The sequence below is a fragment of the Elgaria multicarinata genome, chromosome 2, assembly GCF_023053635.1.
Source record: "Elgaria multicarinata webbii isolate HBS135686 ecotype San Diego chromosome 2, rElgMul1.1.pri, whole genome shotgun sequence".
NCBI classification, from domain to species: domain Eukaryota; kingdom Metazoa; phylum Chordata; class Lepidosauria; order Squamata; family Anguidae; genus Elgaria; species Elgaria multicarinata.
Window position 1 is genome coordinate 76,242,907 of NC_086172.1, and position 23,035 is coordinate 76,265,941.

General features: G+C 45.7%; 2 protein-coding genes across 6 annotated transcripts; one reads left to right on the forward strand and one right to left on the reverse strand.

Annotated features, from left to right (window-relative positions):
- Positions 1-8: 8 nt before the first annotated feature.
- GLB1L (galactosidase beta 1 like) lies at positions 9-14,694 on the reverse strand. Its single transcript, XM_063116786.1, has 17 exons — positions 14,505-14,694; positions 10,517-10,675; positions 9,233-9,405; positions 8,131-8,281; positions 7,624-7,684; positions 7,256-7,350; positions 6,175-6,355; positions 6,022-6,080; positions 5,264-5,385; positions 4,810-4,850; positions 4,407-4,525; positions 3,413-3,487; positions 2,514-2,603; positions 2,296-2,409; positions 1,971-2,102; positions 850-1,056; positions 9-355 (listed from the first exon to the last, which is right to left on the reverse strand). Exons 1-17 carry the CDS (start codon positions 14,670-14,672, stop codon positions 134-136), a joined length of 2,169 nt encoding a protein of 722 aa, XP_062972856.1. The 5' UTR covers positions 14,673-14,694; the 3' UTR covers positions 9-133.
- STK16 (serine/threonine kinase 16) lies at positions 10,913-23,035 on the forward strand. Of its 5 annotated transcripts, none has more exons than XM_063116791.1 (8): positions 10,913-10,932; positions 17,247-17,359; positions 19,168-19,387; positions 20,662-20,795; positions 21,102-21,222; positions 22,026-22,121; positions 22,293-22,414; positions 22,498-23,035. In XM_063116791.1, the coding sequence occupies exons 2-8, from the start codon at positions 17,274-17,276 to the stop codon at positions 22,634-22,636; spliced, it is 918 nt and encodes a 305-aa protein (XP_062972861.1). In that variant the 5' UTR covers positions 10,913-10,932; positions 17,247-17,273; the 3' UTR covers positions 22,637-23,035. The 5 variants fall into 5 exon arrangements, with proteins under 5 accessions (XP_062972861.1, XP_062972857.1, XP_062972862.1 ...); XM_063116787.1 differs by lacking the exon at positions 10,913-10,932 and adding an exon at positions 14,717-14,800; XM_063116789.1 differs by lacking the exon at positions 10,913-10,932 and adding an exon at positions 14,833-14,909.

Below are 23,035 nucleotides of genomic sequence, written 5' to 3' on the forward strand. Positions count from 1 at the left end.
CCTTGATCTTGCAAAGTGCCTTCTATTCATTTGACATAATTGTCAATGTTACAGAATACGTTGGTTTCAAGGAAAGAATTTCTCTCAGAGCCACTCTGCAGATCTCAGCAACTTCGCAGCTGGATAGTAGTTGCTAGTACTCCATGTTTCTTTGGGTGAAGTTAAAGGTACCATTGAGAAGGGGCCGGTCAAGGAAGAGCACGTTGGGCTTCTCTGGAGCTTCCTGCAGTTCCAGAATCACAATAGTGTTGAGGGCTGAGTCATGTAGGAGTGGGCCAGGTACAAAGAGAGTTTGCTGCGGTCCCCGAACTGGCCAGAACCGGCCCAAGTTAAAGCCATTGATCCAGAGCTGGCCCTGGGTGAAAATACAAGAGGGACCCTTACAAGATAATACTTCTGTCTACTTGAACTTCCCAAAACTCTGCCTAGTCACTTCCATCTATTTTTGCTTACCCCCAGAGTCAGGAAGGTCTGCTGGGGCAAGAGAAACAGCTTTCCTAGTTCAATAGTAAGCATATTGTTCTCTCAGAAATAAGTCCCACTGACTTACTAGGGAGTAGGTGTGCTTAGACTGCAATCCTGTCCTTGATCTTAAAAGCTTAATGGCCATCTGATCTTAAAATAGAGGACAGAGGAAGGACAAAACTACCTATTTACATTCTTGTTCTTGAACCCTCTATACCTTTATATAGTGCCAAAATAGTAAATGTAGTATAAGAATGCAACTAGCTGTCTAGTTCTGGAAGAAGCCTCTGCCCCCTCCTGGCAAATGTTGAGGGAACAGCATGGCTGCCTAGCTGGAGATGAGCCTGCCCATAAAAATTGGCCTCAATCTCAAGATTGCAGTACCTTGCTCCAGCCTGGGAGCTTCACATAGGTATCCTCGCTGATGCCAGGTGTTGTGAAGACGCCAGTGTAGAAAGCAGGTCCTGTGGTCCCATTATTTTGTGGGGCACTTGGGGGCCATGCATGGGCCACGGCTGAGTCAATGTCCAGTGGGTAGATGAGCCAGTCGCTGAGTGTGGTGGAACCAAGTGTGAGATTGTGGATTAGACCCTGGGCAGGAAGATGGGACTGGTTAGGTGCAGCCAGGAGTGGAGGAAAAAAAACATCCACCCATCTCTTGATTGTAAGAAATACATCTCAGTGACTGTTCCTTTAGTTCAACCTTGCAAGTGGTAGGACTATCAACCACTACCCATATGTATCGAACCTTTTATCCCAACTGCTCCTTCTTGAAAAACCATTACAGGGCCCATCACAGGTTCTCTTCTTAAAAGTGGGCTAGGGCTAGGGTACTTTTCTCCTTTGGCAAGAGCAGTACCATATCTGGCACTAGGGAAACTCATTTTTTCTCTTCTCTGAGTTGGAAAGCGTGCAGGCAGAGATAGATCTCTTGGCCTTAAAGTGAGAGAGAGAGACACACACACACACACACACGCACAAGAACTACACACAACTCCCCTCTTGACTGGCATGATTGCTCTGTAACAGGAAAGAAGTGCCTGTGCAGGCCAATTTGCTGACACAGGAGGAACTGTTAGAGCAGATATAGTTGGTAAATAACCAACACAAAAATGCAGTCTCACTCATGCTTGTATCTAGTATCATTCACACTATTAAATTAAGCTGGAACAGGACTCGTAATGACTAAAGTAGCAGCTAAAAACTGGCCCTGTGCAGCTCTATAGCCCCTTTTCCTAAAGTAGGACAACATCCCAAAGCTCATGGAAGAGCTCCACTTTCTTCAATGACTCTAGTCTCTCATCTTCAGCCAGGAGGTCCAGTCACTAATTCTTAGCTGATACCCTTCCTGGCCGGTGTTCAGCTTAGGTTCGAAGTCTGACACTGCCAGCTAAGTCATTTAAACTCCATCCCTACGCAGCATGCCTCCAGCAGACAACAGTGGAAGCACTGCCTGTCAACCCACTATCGACAGTAGTAAGCCCAAGGCTCCTATCCAGATGTACCTTAAAGTCACTGTCATTGGCCCCAAAGTTGATACGACCCATGTTCTCCACCAGCAGGTCCAACGTGTCCCCAAGCTGGCCTGATATATTGACTCCATTCACTCTGTCCCGTTCTAGTGTCCCCTTATACTCCTGAAGAGGGAAAGGGAGAAGCAGAATTAGCAGTTGTTATACTTGAGGAGCACTTGTAGAGCTGAAGCAAGCCCTTGTGTCCCCTGATACTGTGAGCCACAGTGAAGGTCTGAAACTTGTTGCATCCTGCAGTTAATGGCAGTGAATGATCACCTTCCCTGCCCACAAGAGAGATCCCCACTTTCCACCTTACTCCATTGAGCAGAATGTAGGCAAGATCATGGATCCCATTGTTAAGAATACTGAGCAACTCAGGCTCCAGGATGTCATGTGGCAGAACAGTCCGGTAGAGCATGAAACCATGGGTCTGGAATACAGAACAGAAGCCCATTCAGGTATGAACTATAATCCATCCCCGCTGGACTCCCACAACTTCTGGTTGCTGATACAGACTCCTGTTCCATTTCTTACCTGCTTCACAGCCTCAAACGTGAGGGGGAAGGAGGAATAAAATGGCAGGGAAGGCGAGAGAAGGCCTAGAACATCCAGTAGGGGCACACGCTAAAAGGAAGAGGAAGGGTGGGAGGAGTTGTTATATTTAAATTATTTTTACTTTGGTTTTTTTTATTCCAAAGTGGCTTACATTAAAAAATATAACCAGTAAATTAAGCAGAAACAGCATCAAAAGCCATCAGAAATCGAGGACAGCTGACTGAGTCATAGAATTCCTTTCTGAATAAATGGGAAGAGGGAGTCTAGTGCCATTCTGCAGGGAGAAAACTCCACAGTAGTGATGCCACCATCAAAAAGGCTCTGTATCCCTATCCCAGTATGCAAGGTATCTCATCTACCACCACAGAAGTTCCTTTATATTTCACCAACTCTCATTTCAGTTCCTTTGTATCCTTCCCCACTTTGCCTTCTTGCCTTATCCGCTTATTCTTACTTCTGATCAGATAGCACTAGGGCTGTTCACATGACACGGCGGCCCACCATGGATTGTTTAACCTACAGTGAGGCTGCGGCGCATGTGCAGCCACCATTTTGAATACGCAACCACTCTTCGGGGGTTGTCACGTTACGCAAACCTGGCATGCATGCGATATACGAGTGTTAAACAACCCTAGCATAACCCATGCTTGCCAGGTTTGCACCACATGACAACCCCCAAGCAGGGATTGGACATGAAAGATGGTGCCCATGGGTGCTGCAACTGGTCATGGGTTAAATAACCCATGACGAGCCACAGCATCCCGTCCAAACCCTGTCATTGTAGGTGCATGAGAGAACTTGCAAGGGAACAGAGCCAACCCATCCACCAACCAAACAAAAAATCACTTGTGAGGGAATGGTTTCCAGTTCTGACTCACCTGCGACAGGGTTACATAGCCGTATGGAAACTTGGGGGTGGGGGGTGGCATTGGTCCTGCGGGCAGCAGCTGAAACTGAAGTTAAAAAAACAGATGTCAAGTGAGTTGGGCACCTGTTTCAGATGATGGCAGTTCCACACACAGTGTCTAAAATGGAGTACCAATAGGCAGGTCACTGACTCAATCTAAACCATTTCACAGGGTTTTTTATATGAGGATGAAAGGGGAGTGATAGGACTGAACCTTGTAAGCCACCAAGAACTCCTTGAAGAAATAAATAATAAAAATAAACGTATCTTGTGCATCTTCATTATATTGAGTGGGGCTCAAAGAACACATGTCCAGGGTGCAACTCGGAATGAGGCCAATTTAATTCAATGGGATGTCTCTTGAGAAAAGGTGCAGTACTGTCAAAGTATCTCTCGCTCACACACACTTTCTGATGCTTGCTTTCACTTGTTCCCTCCACGTTGTTCTGGGCTGACACTCAATTATGATGCGGGGCAAGCAAGCAAAAGTGCTGCTTCCTCCCAGTGTGTTTCACTCATCCTTGGCCACTGTGCCATCTCTTCTCTCTCCAAGCCAATAGGAGGAGATAAATGAAGGAGGCAGGAAACTAGATAAGCTGGAGTTTGGGATGGGGGGGGGGGGGGCAGGACCCAGAAACCCATCTGCCACCCCTGAAAAGTACCCCCAGATTTATCAAGCCGAAGCAGCTCACTTCACTCAACTTCATGGTAAAGTCAGGGCTGACCAGCTAGTGTCATGAACTAATGTTAATTCCCCTCCTCTGTTCCCAAGAACAGAACTGGGCTACAGTTCCTTATTTTACTGGCAGTAAGTTACTGAATTGAGCACAGTGTATCCTGATGTTATAGGCTGTTGTATGAAGAATGTGTGCTTCATGCAACAGCCTGAATGATAAATAGCCTCTTCTCTTTCAATCAGCACAAAGTGTTTTAGTGCATCCCGTGCACTGCCAAAAGAGTCTTACCTTGCCAATGACTGTCCGAATGGCATAGAGCTTGTCAGTAGGATCTCCAGCTTCTGAGAGAGGTGCATCATAGTCATAGCTAGTAGTGATGGGACGGTAGAGATCCTTGTAATCAGCACCTGGGTGGAGAAGGCTGTGAGAACATGGCGGGCTCTTGGATCTCTTAATGTCAGGATGGGCAACTTATAGCCCTCCTGACATTTTGGCTTACAGCTTCCATCATCCCTCACCATTGGCTGTGTTGGCTAGGGCTGATGGGAATGGTAGGCCAAAACATCTAGAAGGCCACAAATTGCCCACCTCTGTCTTAATGCCTCCTCCCCTGTCCAACTCAGGTGCTTCCACTCTCTGACCAGAAACTAGGTTTCCCTAGTCTTGGCTGAGGCAGCAGCCAGAAACTCACCACTCCAGTAACCAAAGTTGGTGCCACCCTGGAACATATACCTGCAAGAAGGCCAGATATCACAATAAGAGTTCCCCTTCCATTGAAATAATAGGGCAATGACAGGAGAGGAAGACAAAAATACATAGGAGATAGTTTGTAGCAGTGGGGGATTGCATTGCAATGGAATGCAAAAGTCTCTGGCCCAGGGTAGTGGCTAAAACCATGCACCTTAATCTTCATTCTGCAGGGAACCTTTGTCAGCTATGGAAATGGTCAAAGATAACAAGAGAAGGTTACACACAGAGACATTACACGCAGAAACGCACATTTCAGGGCAAAACAGATTTGCCATGGACAAGATGAAGCAAAGAGCCATGGGCTTGCATCTTGGAGCTAGCCCCTGCTTCTTTGTATCATCATTTCTACTGCTTATACCCCATTGCCAACTCTCCCCCTATGGCCTCACGGTTACATGTTGACGTTGGCCTCCAATTCTAGCATCTTCTGCAGGCCCTTAGCCACATCCTCGGCACGTTTTGTGGAGTGTGGCGCTCCCCAGTAATCCAGCCAGCCTGTGTAGTACTCAGAATTCACCTAGGAGGAAGGCAGAATTCAAACCTTTATGGAGCAGGAGCAGTTAAGTCACTTTCAACATTTTTAGGGAAGCACTGGGGTGAGTGCAAAACCCTGCCCGTTTTGGAATCTTGCTGTAAAGGCTGAAGATCTCCCTACATTTCTAACGGCCAAGTCTGTCCACTCTATATATTGTGAGAGTAAATTTCATTCCGACACAGGACAATATGCATTTCCCAGTTAGTCCAAGAAGGCCCTCAGAAATGCCTACCAAAAGGTATGATTGTTCCAGATGACCCCTGGAGCCTGTAGGTCTGGCAACATTATTACTCATTCAAAGAGGTTAGACAAGTTCATAGCCTGTCAAGAGAATCTTGAAAGCACTGGGCTGCAAGCTTCATGGCCTCAGCACCAGCTAAGTAGCCACATGGGTAAAGAAGGATTTAATACTCATGAGTACTCTTGATTCTCTGGGTGCCTTGGAAGATGCTAGGGAAGGGATATGGCAGTCAAGCAGACAACATGAGAAGTGGAAACAAGCCAAAGTATGGCCTAAAAGTGATGTGGCCAGATTATTTTGAGAGATGAGTGTCCAGGGGGAGTAAGCATTACTGAAGTCATGAGATACCATCTTTCCACCATGCAAGGCCCTCTCACCAGTGGCCCCTTTGGCTCAAACATTCGCTGTTGCTCAAATGCCTTCGTCACATTCTCATCTGTTGAACAGCAAAAGAGAAGAGCAGAAGTCAATCAAGATTCCTTCCTGACCCTGCTACCAATCCCATCAGAGCTCACCCAGCTTTGCCCAACCTTGTCCAAAGTCCACAGTGGCATATAGGCCCTGCAGTGTCCCACATCGGAGTTCAGATTCGGAGGTGCCGTCAGTGGTGAAGAGTACAACTTCGTTGCCAAGGTTTGCACGAAAGGCAGCCAGTAGGTGACGCAGATAGTCATAGTCACAGGCGTAGTAGCTCCCGTATTCATTCTCCACCTGCCTGGAGAACAGCAGACATTAAAGAATGGTGACTCAGAGCCCTTACCCTGCCTGAAAGAACAGGTTTTTGATAAAACTCTGTACAGACTTCATCTGTCAAACATTAGGTCTACTCCAGTGATGCCCAACCCATTTTACACCAGATGCTGGTCACCCAAGTAGGTGTAACTCCACTCTTTGTTAGAGACAAACATGATATTTGAAAGCCCCAAGTGCCTGATGTGGTGAAGCGTTTTATTGTTAACAATGTCCCTCCAGCTTGACAGCAAGAGTATGATTCTACCTGGCACCCCATCCTACCTGGCAGCCCAGCCCCCCCCCCCACTCTATTTATAGTCCATCAATGCTCTTCTGCTTTCTGCTGTTTGTCACACTGCTTCCTACAGAGCACTGCCAAGACCGAAGACAGGCGGATACAGAGTGGCTGCCCACTGTATTGCCACCCTCCGGCCTTTCTGTACAAGGGACAGGCCAACTAAGATGGCATTTTGCTTAAAGGCTAGTGAGTGCTCAGGCAGGGGCAATAAATTCTTGGTTGGCCTGTCTCTTCCACAGGAAGTCCTAGTGGCAATGCAGTGGTAGCTGCATTGGAAATGGCACTAGGCAGCCATCTGTACTCTTATCTTTGCTCAGCTGGATACTACACACACAAGTGCACACACATGTACACCATTTCAATGACTTCGCCTTGTATTTGTGTAGTGTGCTGCTCAGGGAACCACTAGAACATTGGTGCACCTCCATATTTCGTTGGACTCCAACTCCCATCAACCCCAGGCAGCATGCCTAATGGTCAGTGATGACAGGCATTAGATTCCATCTGGAGTTGCCCACCCCTGCCCTGGAGGCACAGACAGGAGAAACATGATGGCAAAACAGGGCCTATACCACACGCACCTGGACACTGATGATGTTGCCACCATTGTGATAGAGACGAGGCTTGATCTTAGGCAGCAAGACCTCCAACCATTTGTCCACAGCTTGTAGGAAATCTGAAGGCAGAAAGCAACTCACTCAGCCAAGGACTGGGGCACTGCTGCCCACTTTGGAGAGGTTTGAAAGGGCCTTTTGGCCATTATACAACACTCACAGAGATATTTTACAGCTGCAGAAGAGATATGGAAGCCAGGAAGCCCAGATGACTGGCCTTCTAACAGCTTGGTGTGGACCAAAATAAAGTCACCAACAATCTAGGGTGTTGAAATGGAGATTCCTAGTGCCTGTCTCTTCCCACGACCCCCCTGGATTAAGATGTTCCTTCTTACCTGGATCAGATGTGCGCAGCTTAATGCTTGGCTTAGCCAACAGCCACGATGGAAGGCCGCCCTAGGAAAGAAGGTCAAAAGGTCAACTTCCTTTGCCACTAGGTGCTCATCCCCTGCTCCAATCAATAAGCACTGGGGAAACTGGGCAGAAGGTAGTAAAAGCAGGTTTAAGATTCATTATCATAAAAGTAATTGCTGAAGCCATGAGAGCAAATGGCAACATCCATAGAAAAAGCACAGAGCAAGAAAAGAACAAGATCAAAACCCAGGGAAGATAAGGAAGAGGAAGAAAAAGAGAGAATGATTTGCTCAGTTCAAATAGCAGAAGAACCTGGAGCGGATGGTGCAACAGAAGCCCAAGGCAGAAAGAGGAAATGAAGAGAATGAAAATGATCAGCAGTTTACTCAGGAGAGGGTGGCAATCGCGCAAGTGGGGAGATGGCCTGCGTAGCATTCAGATGCCGCAAGTGGGCCATAACACATCTCAATCTTTTGCAAAGCCCTCACCATTTCCCATTCAGCACAAATGTAAGGTCCAGGTCGCAAGATCACCAGCAGGCCTATCTGGGCCACCAGGTCCAGGAATCCCTCCAGGTCTCGGTCTCCAGAAAAGATGTAAGTACCGGGCAGTGGCTCATGGTAGTTCCAGGGTATATAGCTGAGGGGTGAAGATATACACTTTTCAGTCTGAAATAGAACTCTGAGACGAGGAAGATAATCCCTAGGAAAGGGGGTACAGAACCTCAGGTCTGGGGGCCAAACCCAGCCCCAATCTGGCCCTCCAGGGTTCTCCAGATGGCCACATCCCTTTCCCCCAACCACCAATTGTTTGGTGGTCCCCCAGCTTTGGTACAGTTTTTTCCTTCATTCTAAAAGATCGAAATGGCTCATCTAAGAATGAGTTACTGACAGTAAGAGCTATGCTAGTATTTATGGCTCTACCTCTTTTGCCTTTGCCCGCCACTTGGATGAAGCCCCCAAAAGCTTCTCTGAAATCGAATTTGGCCCTTGGGCTGAAAAAGGTTCTGCACCCCACCTAGGAGATCTTTGTGGATAAACAAGGCATGAGTCTATTACAGTGGTGGCTCCAAACCCTACATGTTGCCCATCTTTCTTCTTTGCAGTTCACCTACATTCTTTGATTCCAGTTTTTCAGTCGAATATGTCAAAATATCTACATAAGTGGGGGCAGGGGTGGATGAAAGACATGAACAAAGGTTTGTCTGCCCCATTTACCAAGAGGGGGTCATGAGCAGAAGTATTTATCTCAATCATAAAGGAAAGGTGGGCAGCAACAGGCACAGGTTTGATTTCTTCTTCTTGCAGCCCTTTTTCCTGTACTAGTTAGGGTGATATGCCCATTTGGACTACCAACCACAAGGCACTCTAGGTCCTGGTCGGACCATCTGATACAGCCAAAGGCCTCCATTACTTGGGCCAGCTCCATCCTCACTCAGCATAAGTGCCTTTGTTTCAAAGGCTGACCAGAGTCTAAAATGAGGAGCCCCCATTGAAAAAACTGCAGAAGCTGTGGGCTGTCTTGACCCTCTGGATTCCAGCGCACAAAGGTTTCAGTACCAACATAGCCCTGGTTCCACTTATCACTTACATCTGCACAGCATTGAGGCCACTCATGTACATCTTGAGGAGCCGATCTTTCCAATAGGCAGATGGGACACGGAAGTAATGGATACTGCCTGAGATATAGCGAAATGGAACACCATCCTTGAGGAAGCAGTTATTTTCGTAATCAATGCTGAAGGAATGGTACTCTGAGGTGGCCTGCATCCAGGATGGGAATGGGGAAAGACAACATAGTTATTTTTATATAAAACAGCAACACTGCCCTATCCCTTCCTAGTAGAATCAAATAAGGAGAGTTACCCTCTGCCTCTCTGCCACAGCACCTTCCTTGCGATGGAATTTGGGTAGTAAGGCTGACGCTGACTATTTTCATGGGTATCTCCACAATGTTCCTGTTTTGCACAGAGGCTTCCTGGATCCATTGCATATCCAACACATAGAACCCTGGTTCGCACAACACACCAGGCTCACCATGAACTATGGCACATGACAGGTGTGAATATGAATACGCAACCCCTAATTGTGTTGCAGCATGTTGTTCAAACCCAGCTAGTGTGCATTATTCAAGGGTTAAACAACAACCTTCACATAACTCTCAGTTTGTAGTTGTTTCACCCTTGAATAACCCATGGAGGCTAGGTTCAGACAACATGCTTCAACCCCATTGGGGGCTACCAGGGCTATACATTAACTTCTACCAGCATTCACATACATCTCCTGCCAACGTGCATGCACATACACATCACAAAAGATTTTGTCATTCACCTTAGCTTTTATTTATTTATTTATTTATTACATTTTTATACCGCCCAACAGCTGAAGCTCTCTGGGCAGTTCACAAAAATAAATGCTTGTTCGGCCCCTGAAATCATCTACACTACAGACTGCTCCTTACTGTTGCCTGATCCTCCCATAATCTTACAGGTGGGGATATAGCCATTCTGTCCCTGCTTTGTGGATGAAGAAGCAGCCATCATTGATTTGACTGTGAGGTATTTTAAATAAGCATGATAGATATTCTCCAATTTGGGGAACTCCCAGATAATTGTACCATATAAAAGCTCAATTCTGTAGCAGAGCAAACATTTCAATGACAAGATGCAGAATAACAGTTGGGAGGGTGAGGGAGAGATGCCAGGAATATCCATGGGAAAGCTTGGGCTCAGTTTAACTAGGGGGAGAGTAAGAGGGGAACCTAGAGCAACAGTTAAAAGAATAACCCCTAAAGTTCCCTTAGCTTAACTGATGTGTCATCTCAGTTGTTTCCGTCAAGTAAAGGCCCTCCCGTAACTGCCTTCTTCTTCCTTACCTGGAGTTGCAGGCCCCCCAGCAACAACACCAGGGCATACAGCCACAGCCCCATCTCTCTGGCTGCAACTTCACCCAGAGGCAAGGCGTAGCAGGGAGTCATCACATGACCAGTGAGTGGGCAGGCCTTGATGCTTCTTCCAAAGTTTGGGGATGGAGCCTGTGAGGCAGGAAGTAAGCACAAACAGGACATATTAGAAAGAGAAGTAACGGAGGGAACATCGCTGAAACTCTATCCAGAGCCAGTGACCATGAATCAGAGGAGATCACGAGGCATCAAGCTCCCCAAACCCAGAGACAAAAAAGATTAAAGAAAAACACAGAGGAACTGGAAGCTGTTTCCTCTACTCAAATTTCAAGAAGTCTGAGAAACACACGCTTCTTCAAACTATAACAATCATCTCATGATGTTCAAAGGTATGGTGGGGGAGAGAGGAAGTGAAAGAGCACAGAGTTGGCTTTGCACTGCACAGCTATCTAGCATTGAGTCAGGAGCAACCAATACTTTTATTTTTAATCAGTGGCACAGAGGATTCACAAGTGTGGCCCTACAGCATAGAACAGGTTCTACTCTCTACATCTAATCTAAGTCAGATTTTTTAATGGTAAAAATTGGGGTATTTTTCAAAGTTCTAATAAAGTAAACAAACTGAACCAAATGCAGTAACTAAGCAAGATCCTGTTGGAAAGGATTTAACACACCCAATTACTATCGGAGAGCACAGTGACCAGTGAGAACATCTAATCTGACCTCCCTTAGACAACCTAGATGAGAACATCTTATATAAGAATACTGCAGGCTAAGGCTTATTACTAGAGATCTTCCAGACGGATTTTGCTCTTCTTCTTTTTTTTAAACTAAAGCTTGAGCAGTGTAAACATGCAGAAAAATTTAAAAGTTCAAAAAATGTCAAAGCTTGAGCTTCAGTAGCCAAATGGTATGTTTCTACGCCCTGGCTAGGAGCCTGAGGTACTCAGAGAACTACAGCTCCCATGTAACTCTATGCCAGGCAGGCATGTAGGGACAAAAACATAAAAGGTGGGGATGAAAGGAGCGCCATGGGCTTTGTGGTTGAGCCTGCTCTTGGAGCAGCCATATTGGCAGCAGGGATGATGGTGGAGGTGGTAGCAAATGCTCTGAGGTAGCAGAAGAGGAAAAGAAGTGGCGCTAGGAAAAGCTGGGTTTTATCATGTGGGAGAAGGAAGGGGGTGAGCTTGAGGTGTGAGGGGAAGAAGCCAATGTCATTCACCAACAACAGACGTCAGGAAGGGCCAAAAGTCCCCAGTTGCGTTGAAGGAGCTTACTGCTTCTGGAGGACTGACGTGTGTGTTTTTGCCCTTGGACTATTATTATATTTATTTATATCCCGCCATTTCCCCAGTACTGGGACTACAAGCACCCATGGTGATATGGGCTTTATACTAGTTTCCTAAGATTAGTACTGGCTACTAGCACGTTCCATATAACCAAATGATCTCTTTGTTGGTTTGGAGACTATGAGTGATGGAAAATGCACCCTCCTCCCTCCCACCAACAGCTTGTTCTAATGATTAATCTGCACTGTCTGCTAAATTCTGGGAACTGACTTCTAATATGGATGTCCGGATTTAACTTCCAGCTGTTCAATTAAATAGCATTTTGGCATTCAATCTACCATTATTAATCAGTGCTTATTTTTCTGAGAGAAACTGCAAGATTGTGCATGTTTAGTCTCTTGGATACTCTGGTTTGTTTGTTCTTCCGTTTGTCTGAACCATTGCTTCCAACAACTTCTTGAATCTTCTCCAATATCTAATACTAAAATGGAGTAGAATTTCCCACAACTATCCTAACTGGTACAGTCCTATCCTTATTGCTCCATGCCCCCTCCCAAGTTTCTATGAAATAGGTATTGGCGCAAAAAGTTAATTGGGTTCAAAAGCGTAGTTTTGTCTTTTGGAGCTCACACCCCAGCTCTGCCTTTTACTTAGGTTCTTGGTAACTAACGTTTCCTTTTTCTGTTACCAGTTTGCTTTCTGAGAAGTTAATGTTTTGTCACTGGCCACGCCCACCATGGCAGCTATTTTGTGAGAGTGTCTATGACACACTCTCAACATTCCAAATGTGCCACCAATCCATGAAGGCTGGGGATTCCTACTATAGGGAGGTCTTCCCAGCCCTACTTGTTGAAATACTTAACTCAAAAGTTTATTTAGGGATTTTTTTCTTTAGTCTGCCTTTTAGGGTACAGCCTTCATAAGGCAGCTTACATATATCAAAACATAAAATTAAATTCTAAGCAAACAACCAATTCCAGCAGAATGAAAACAATTTAAAGCAGGCATTTAAAACCAATAGGCTCAATCATACAATAAAAATGAATGTAAAGAATTTAGAATGTAAACTGTTAAAACTTTAAGAAAACACAACCCCAAACGGTTGAGTCTTTTATGCTTGTTTGAAGGCCTACACTGTAGGGGGCCATACATAGATCAGTAGGAACTTCCAGAAATGAGGGGCCACCACTGAGAAGAACCTGTCTCTCATGCCCACCTCAATGGCTCTTACCTAGATATAATTAGGGTGCAATCCTATGGTTTGCGCCCTCACAAGATGGAAGCTTCCAAACTCAAGGCTTCTGTGTATTCAACTCCTTTGCTGGGTTGAAGCTGGCAGGGCAGGAGGAGAAGTGGAAGTGATCTTTGCCTTTCTGCCCTTCAGTCATTGCATTTTTCACTAGACAGACTTTTTTGTCCATCTAACAATAGTGCTTCAGAAGGGGAGGGGAGGAGGCTGGAAGAGGCTCAGGATAGCCTCTTGTATCCTGGCCTCTCCAGCTTCCTCCCTCCTGTCACCCCACTAGAATGCTCAGAGCCTTGAAGCATTCCAACCTGAGGCCAGCCAGAACAGTTCTTTCTGCACTGGCTGGGAGGGGGTTTAGATCTCTGGCTTCCATTTCCAAGGATGGAGTGCTGTCTCTGACCTCTATTGTATGGCTCCACATGACTTGACTGTGGCTAGATTTGTTTGTGCTAGGTTTATGATTCAATTTGGGTCTCCCACAGCACAATGTACAAGAAGTATATTGGTAATAGTGTGATGCATGAACATCAATGTGTTACATTTTGGTTTCAATATCCAGCAGGAGGCACCACTTGCAGAGCGGAACTGATGAAGGTGTAGCACCACATTAGATACTATTCATAATTTTATTAATTTTGTTTTTCTTTCTTTCCTTGTTATGACTTTTAAAATGTAGTACATTAACAAAAAATACATAGCCCCAATGAGTCTTTACTTATACCCAACTTACAGCAACTCATCTGTCAGCTGAAGCCCCTTTTACTCACTGGGCCTGTACAGTCACTGTGTCCATTTAGCAGTAGGAATCCCCTGCATAACCCCAGGGTAATCTATGCAGAACATTAAAGCTAGGACTACACCACCATTGGCATCACCACATTCTGTACCACCTCACAATGGGATAGTATGTGCTAAGAAACATGGGCCTCATCAGTCATTGATTGGTGCAGTTTATGAGAAACACATCAGGATCCAGAATTGTCATCTTATATTTAATTGCAATCCACAATAGGATTAAATGGTGTGCTTCCATATGGAAGGCCTGGGGTCATCCCATGAAGCTGATTGATTCAGGACAGGTAAAATGAAGTTCTTCATGCAGCACATAATTAACTATCAGTATGCCTATGTACACCAGTTGCTGAAGAACATGAGCACGAGGATGCTATTGCACTCATGCCCTACTTGTGGGTTTTCCACAGGCAGCTGGTCGGCCGCTGTGCTGGACTAGATGGACTTTTGGTCTGATTCTGCATGGCTATTCTTATGTTCTAGGGATCATAATGCTACCAATTAGAAGACCTTGTGGAGCTATTCCGCCTTTTCTTTCTTACTAGATTTTCTGTAGTAAGAGAAAAAACAGAAGAAGTAGGATATAAACAGGAGGCCAGAATTAGCTTAAGGCTGCAGTCCTATACACACTTACCTGAAAGTAAGCTCCATTGAAACTAACGGGGCTCGCATCTGAATAGATATGTTTAGGATTGCACTGTAAGTCTCCCCCTTCCCAAGCTCTGACTCCCAGCCCACGACTCTCCTTTTCCCTATTCAGTTCCTCTCTTCCCTCTGCTCCGCCTCCTCCTGCCCCTTGCATGGTTGCTAGGTTACTCCTTGCGGGCGGCCTTGTAGATGGCGCGGGTTAATGACGTTAGCAGGCAGAGTGAGCGGCTCTTGTCGCAGTGACGCTCCCTGGGAAGCCTTCGCGCGCTGGACTGAGACGGGGTGAGTGCGTCGACCCCTTCCCGACCCCTCCCCTCGGCTCCGCAGGTGGGCGGGGCGTTAGGATGAGCGAGGCCTGGGCTTCTGCTCTTCCTGCCTCCACTCGGCTGGGGTGAGAAAAGGCGCCGGGGCTCTCTAGGCGGTGCGTTCGTCCCCTCCCACTTAATTTGAGCCCGGGCTCAGTGCCCAGGAACCCAGTCCAAATATCAAAGATCAGATCTGGAACAAACGACATAGCAATAAAAACGAGCGTGCCTCTGGGCACGTGCAGAATGCATTTCCTCATTGCGGAATCACCGTCGCCATTTGCACATCTGGGTTTAGGGGAACGGCGTCTCTTTTTAAATGAGCCCCACTAGTCCCCTTGGGGGGAGGGTGCCTGTGGATAACGGATCCTTTCCGCAGGAGCGCCCACAAATGGCCTCCCCCTGAGGAAGCTGAGCTGTGGCATTTCTACCCCTCCTGCGCTTACTCCAGAATATAGCAGCTCGTTTAAATGGGAATGATTCCACTGGAAGTCACTTGAGTAGGAAGCTGGTGTCCTGTTTTTGCTTGTTTGTAAAATGAGCTGTAGCTGTCAGTTGCCACGGTGTGTGTGTATGTGGGATATAAATATTAGAAGCCATTTAATTCCCAAAGGACCGCATGACGTTACAATGATACTGGCATGGGGCTTCTGTAAGAGCTATATTTGTCATACATACTGAACAGCAGCATAACTTTGATAGTAATATTTTGGCTTCCCCTCTCTCTTTCTAAGCTGTCTGTCCAAACCATTCAGTTAGTGTCATGACTCAGTTTCCTTGTGTTTGGGGCGATGCCACTTATGTGCCACCACAAGTATGTTGCAGCATAGTAAGCCTGTGCTGGGAGTGGGTGGAGGAGGCATCTCGCTCCTTCTTTCTGTGCTGAATAGTGGGGGTTTGCTCTCCGGTGGGGGTGGAGAATGCTGCAGCCAAGGTCAGGATCCTGGGTGAATGCAGTTATTCCCTGTCCCACGTAACCTTGCCTTTTTCTTTGGGAGACCCAGTGAATATGTTTTTCTGAAAACATAGCTTCTGACTGATCACTATATTTGGAGGTGGAAATTAACCTCCCCCTCTTCTGCAGCAGCCTGTCCCAGCAGATTCACTGGTGATGGGGCTGAGGATGGAGAGTTTTTCCGTCCATTGCAACATGTGACTTGAATCACTTCTTTGAACTAGGGTCATTTGCTCTCTGCTAGTGGCAGCATTGTGGACATTGCGTTTTAAAATGGCATGTGTTGATTGGGGCTGAGGAAGCAGGTGGGTGGATAATCTTGTCTTCAGAAGCAAAATAGGTTTAAGGAAGCTTATAGGTAAACGGATAAAAATACTGCTGCAATAAAACAGACTTTAATAAAGTGACTAGTCTAACGTACAGAATATAGAAATTTATTTCAAATAATTTTATGAGGTTAAATTTACAAAATAGGATCTGCAAGATAAATATATAGAAAGTTTCAGATTTCTATATTTTTTGTCTTTCAGGGCCTATTTTGAGAATTTAATGTCATAAAATCTATTGTTCTGTGGGTTATAGTTATGGTCTAATTCCCCCCCCCCCAATGAAAACCTTAATGGTTGAAACACATTTAAGTTAGGATAATTGGTACTAATATACCCTATCACGTTGTAGGTGTATTAGGAATACCCATTGGGAAACCTGTGTTGTTACTATGTGTGTATGCAACACATTGCACTGTTGATTTCTTGTTCTTGTGAAATTATATGTTGTATTATTGGGGGAAAATAATTTTCTATATTTTGTAAATTAAGACTAGTCACTTTATTAAAGTCTGCTGTATTGCAGTAGTATTTTTATCCCTATTTACCTATAAGTTTCCTTAAATCTATTTTGCTTCTTTACTGAGTTTGGTTTAGGATACAACCTTTATTGATAATTGTTGATACCTTGCATTTGGGCAAGGGGTTAGAAAAGATTGTCCTGTGCCCCCTTCAAATTCTTAAACTTATTCAAAGGCCCATTTATTCAGATCTTCAAGGGAGGCTCTCCTCCACATCCCACCAATTTCTGAGCTGTGTTTGGTTGGGAAGGGGGCCTTCTCAGTGGCTGTACCCAGGATCTGGAATTCCTTTCTCAGAGAAGCCATCTAGATCCCGCTCAGATGGCCTTTCACTGACAGGCCCATAGTCTTTTGTTTCAGCAGGCCAGAATTGTTGGATTTCTGTCAAGTTGCACTTCCATATATTGCCTGATTTTAGCTTTCCGCCACCTTCTTGCTATTAGTTCTGTCCCTCTATCTTTGCTCTTTGTAATTTTTGTATTCATATATTTTATGTTTTTAAATGTTGACAGCTTTGTGCAACATGTAGGAAAAAGGTGGGATACAAATCATCATCATCATCATCAGTAAATAAATATGATCCTGTTGTAGACAGCCATTGCTTTTTTATCCTTTCTATAGGGCCTGAAGGATGTTGGAGCGACCATCATGGGCCACGCCCTATGTATCTGCTCAAGGGGGACCATCACCATCAACAATAAACGTTACCTTTTAATCCATAAGCTTGGGGAGGGGTGAGTATCTGACAGCTGAGGGCAATGAGCATCTTGCCTCTGAGTCTGACAGCTGAGGGCAATGAGCATCTTGCCTCTGAGTCTGAAAGCTGAGGGCAATGAGCATCTTGCCTCTGAGTACTGCCATTGTCTGCCAGGGATAGAGGAAGATACCTCATCTAGGAATTACCATGGGTTATCTGCTGGGTAGTTTAGCCCCTAAACAACCCAGTGGTGTGGGTTTGGATGTCACGCTCAGCAGGAGCTGAATGTGGGTTGCTGAGTAAAAGTGGAAGAGGGGCGTGCTGCAGGCAGTACAGCTGTTCATGCATGACGACCCATTGTGTTTTTTTAAATCAATGGGTTGTTGTTACCTGCAAACCAGGTCATACTTTGCTTGGATGTAAGCCCCATTTGAACCTACATCTGAGTAAAAGTATATAAGATAGGTCTGCAATTCCTCTACAGAAGGTGATATCCCAACTGCTGTGGAGCACTTATTCCATTGCCTAGAGACATTCATTACAGTTGGAATTTTTATTTCTTGAGTGATATGTCACCAAAGTCTGCTTTGCTGCAGTTTGAACCTGCTGCTTGCCTTCCTCAGGAGCGTTAGTAAACAGACCTTTCCCCTCCACTTTATGCCTTCCTTTAGATAGCTAAAACACATGGAACTAGGCTGTCAATTCAGCAATGTTTCCAGCTCATTGTGTAGTATCTGATGATGGCAAATATCTGATGTTTTAGAAGAAACTGCAGGAAGGTTCAGGATCTGCGGTGATCTGTCCTCATATATTCCCAATAGGTTAGGGATATTTTCAGCATATGGTTGAACTCCCTGGTTATTTATTAGCTTATTCACTCATTATGTCTTCATGCACTATTTGTCAGAGTTGTGATAAGGGGCAAGGAGGAGCCAGAAGTAGGTTCTTGTGCCACAGAATGTGAATCATGCCTTCTTCCCCCCCCAGACTGAGGACTGGAATGGGGAAGCTTGTCACACTTTCTTAAAGTCCCTTCTTCCCCCAGTTTCCTTCAAACCTGTGACCAAAGAAGGCTCATCTTGATATTTTATTTGCTTGTTCATTTTTAAAAATTCTATACTCCTCCTTAATCGCCAAAGACAATCCTAGGGTGCTGTACAAAAATTCATAAAAACTATAAACCGGCCCTCCAGAAGTTTTGGATGACAGTTCCTATCAGCCCCAGCCAGAATGGCCAATGGTCAGGCACAATGGGAGCTGAAGTCCAAAACATCCCATGTTCAGGAAGGCTGCTATAAACATTAAAAAGAGGCATAACAACCATGAAACCAACAACAACAAAAAACATTTAGATGGTATTTTAAAATGCCCAAATTCTCAAAATACCTGGGCAAACAGGAACATTTTAATTTGGTGCTGTAAAGAATACAGACTTGGCACCAGTCATGTGTCCTGTAGGAGGGCATTCTAAAGTTGGGGTGTCACCCCAGAAGATGTCCCTCACTTTTATAGATGCAGAGTGTACTTCTCCCAGTGATAGTAAAAAGGGAAACTCTCTATGGCCACCTTTATTTTTGCTGCCGTTGCCCTAGGACTTGTGTGCCCAGGGAAGATTAAGGTGACAACCTAAAGCAGGAAAATGTGGCACTACACTGCAAGTGTTGGGGGGTGGAGGACTTAATAGGCAGATAGCAGGAGAGGAGTACTTACGAGCTTATAAAGTTGAGAAAGTCCCGGTCGGGAGCAGGGAAGAAGGCTGCCTGGCTCCTGTGTGTTCCCATCAAAATACTTCCTGCCTCTACCTGCCAAGCTGCCCTCCTCTGTTCTTGACCTTCTCCCACCCAGCGGCTTTAGCTATGTGGACCTAGTCGAGGGGCTGCAGGATGGACGTTTCTATGCATTGAAACGCATCATCTGCCATGACAAGGAAGATCGCCAAGAGGCCATGCATGAGGTAGAGATGCACCTGCTATTTGAGCACCCCAACGTCCTGTCCCTGTGTGCACATGCCATGGTGGAGAAGGGATCCAAGCATGAGGCCTGGCTCCTGTTGCCCTTCCTCAAGGTGAGTGTCTAAGGGGCAGGTAGCATCAAGCCTAGAATCTGAGTCTGGGTATAAATTAAAGCTGAGTATGGCGGTGCATGCTGGGAAATGAAGGATTTGGGGATACATCTTGCATGGCTGGGAGGTGCACGATACACTGAGACACCAGCCCCAGAGGCTGGGCTCTTCCAATGCTGGGGAAGCCTCCAGGTTCCTGTGCAGGATGAGCACATGAGGCCATCTTCAAGACAGAGCCAGCTGATATAACTGAGCCCTCCTAGATCTAGAAAACATGGAACCCCTTTTCTGTAACAGTTGCAGTTTGTCCAGTAGCATTTATTTATTTATTTATTTATGAAATTATATTATCTTGCCTTTGGGCCCCACTTAGGCCCCCCAAAGTGGGTCACAATCACAAGTTGAAATCATAAGACAATTAAAAAAAAATGAAATAGAAAACTAAAAAAAAATCCACCCAGAACCAATTCAAACATAACTCACAGAAGCAGGTGTGGGGTGGGAGGGATGTAAAGCAATGCAAAGTCTTCGTAAAAAAGATCTTAACAGAATGCCGAAATGCCAACAAGAGAAAGGGCCTATAGGCCTCCCAAGGTAGGGAGTTGCACGATCTGGGTGCTGCAACTGAAAAGGCCCTGTTCAGTGACCCAGCGAAGCAGACTTCTGATAACAACAGAGCATGGAGCAGGGCCTTAGGTGAAGAATGCAATGTGGTCCTTCCAGTTTTTTGGTTCCAAATTGTTCAGGGCTTTATAGGTAATAACCAGCACTTTTGAACTCTTCCTGGAAATGAATTTGTAGTCTGAGCAAATTGAACAAAACTGGGTTTTTATGCTCTGAAAAACAAGTCCCAGACAACACTCCAGATTCATTTTGCATTAGCTGAAGTTCCCAAACACTTTTCAGAGGCACCCCCATGTAGAGTGCATTGCAGTAATCTAGTTTTGTTTTATGGCTTCCATTATCCCTCACCATTGGCTTTGCTGGATAGAGATGATGAGTTATAGGCCAAAACATCTGGAGAGCCACAAGTTGCCCATCCCTGCCTTAAAGGCATGCACATGGCAGTAACCTATGAAGTCAGCCCAGATCCTCCAATATCCATCCCTTATTCATGTTCAAGCCCAGATCAGTAAGTGGAAAGCAACAGATGCTGTTACTATAATTTTACTCGCCTCTGCCGCTTCTCCACCAATAGACAATCTCCCCTTCGTAGTCATTTGTGGGGAGAGTATGTTCAATCCCAATCATCAAGGTCCCCTGGCTTCTCTTTGCAGAGAGGGACCCTCTGGCAGGAGGTTGAAGCTCTGAGAGATAAAGGTGCCTTCATGCCTGAGGAGCGGATCCTCGCTATCCTCCATGGTATCTGCCGGGGCCTGCAGGCCATTCATAACAAGGGTTATGCACACAGGTGAGAAGCTGCTTCTAGAAAGCGTTCTAGGGCATTTACAGAGATGGAGCTGACCATAAGGTGAGGGTGGGAGAGTAGAATTCAGGTAAGTGAGTGGCTGTCATTTAGTGCTGAGGACATTGGAAAAGAGCAGTTTGCAAAGGTAAAGAACCACATTTTGATACAGAGCATGAGTGGCAGTATTGTTAATAGCCCCACTCAGTGTTGGGATATTAAGATATTTAAAAATGGTTTCAAAGCAGGAGCAGAGCTCTAATGGTCCTGTGATTGAAAAGCATCAATGAACTTCCATCCCTTCTCTTCCAGGGACCTGAAACCTACAAATGTGCTGCTGGATGATGAAGACCAACCGTTGCTGATGGACCTGGGCTCTATGAATCAGGCACGCATTGAGGTGCGGAGCTCACGGGAGGCCATGACCGTCCAGGTATGAGCTTGGCCTGGTGAAAGGGAAGTGGGAGGATAGCTCCTTCCAACAAAGATGAGGGGAGAAGCTTCTAAATTAGATGCAACTGAAAGCAGGAGTTCACACAGAAACACAGATTAACGGCAAAGTGAAGGGGTCATCTCATGTGTGCATGCAAAATTAGACAGTATACTGTACAATCTTTGTTCTGTGCATGCAAAATTAGACAGTAATACTGCGCAATCTTTGTTCTGCAACGTGGAAAAATCTCGTTAAAGGGAAGTACTATACCGGAGAGGCAGAGCACCTGCTCTACATGTCGAAGAGAATAGGAAAGATATAGGAAGCTGCCTTACAGTGAGTCAGACCATTGATCCATCTCACTCAGTATTGTTGACATTGAGTGACTGCAGCTTTGCCTTTCCCTCCAACATAGTGTGGTTATGGTTTCAACAGGAGGCAAGCAAGTAACAAACAATAAAATGACATCTATACAGAAGAAAGAATATAGTTTTGGATTATGGACCTGCAAATTGTAACTTCAAACCTCTTGAAAGTATTTCTAAAATTAAAGGGCTACAGGCAAAGAACCTGGGATTTCTTGCTTTCTTTGGTAGGTACTGGTCTTGCTGAGTGTTTCCTACCATTTTAGGTTGCTGTCACTGTATTAAAAGATTTCCCAGCTGCTGTTGTCTCTTAGCTGCCAGTAGATACTACAGGAACGTGCCAGAGAGAGAAGTTGGGACTAAGGGCTTCTGTCCGTCCCCACCGTCCACTTTGAGTTGAGGCTTAGTTCTGTTCCCCTCTTCCAATTTATCTCACAGGACTGGGCTGCCCAACGTTGCACCATCTCATACCGAGCACCAGAGCTATTCTCTGTTGAGCGCGAATGCGTTATTGATGAGCGCACAGACATCTGGGTAAGGGCCTTCATTTCTACTTAAGAGAATGTGTCAAGTCACCTTTCCACACTTACTCAAAAGAATGTAATATACTGGTTCATCGTTGTGCAGAGGAGATACTGTCCTTATGGTATCTCACCATTTTAGGGCCAAGCTTCTGCTCCCTACGCTCACCTTGCCTCTGCTTAGTCCTTAGGCTGTGTTCTGTACTGCATGATGTTTGGCGAGGGGCCTTATGACATGATCTTCCAAAAGGGGGACAGTGTGGCCTTGGCCGTGCAGAACGTTCTCACTGTGCCCCAGAATACCAGGTAAGGAGTGGCTGTGACAAAGGGAGGATTGTGGCTGCCCTTGATTCAAGGAAGACCGGGTGTAAATTGCCTCTAAATTTCAGGTACTCACCTGCCTTGGAACATCTCCTCTCCTCTACCATGGTGGTGAATCCCCAGGAGCGACCATACATTGCTAACGTCATCCACCAGCTTGAAGAGATACAGCCACCTCCCACTGGACAGGACACCACACACATCTGAGCCCACTGTGTGAGTGGTAAAGATGGGCCATCAGAGGAGTTGCAGAACAGATGGGACCTCAAGAGGTTACACTGAAAGCAAAGACTTGACATGGCTTCGTTGTGTTTCTGTTCTGTGCCAGGAACTCTTCCACTCTGAGACCGCCTCCTGCCTTGGTCTTTACAGGGCCTCACCTGCTCTGTTGGCAGTTGCTTCCACAAAGCAAGCAACTACTCCTACTGCATGGGACCCAAGATACCTCAGAACTGGAGGGTAGGAAAGATGCCAAGCATTTTGTACTCCAGTACTGCTTCTGGCTAACCATTGAGGGGCTGGTGCCCTATTTGTTTTGGTGCAGGCATGCCCTCAGTGCCTGTGTGCTGAATAAAGTCTGTGCAACAAAGCCAGATAAACATTTAA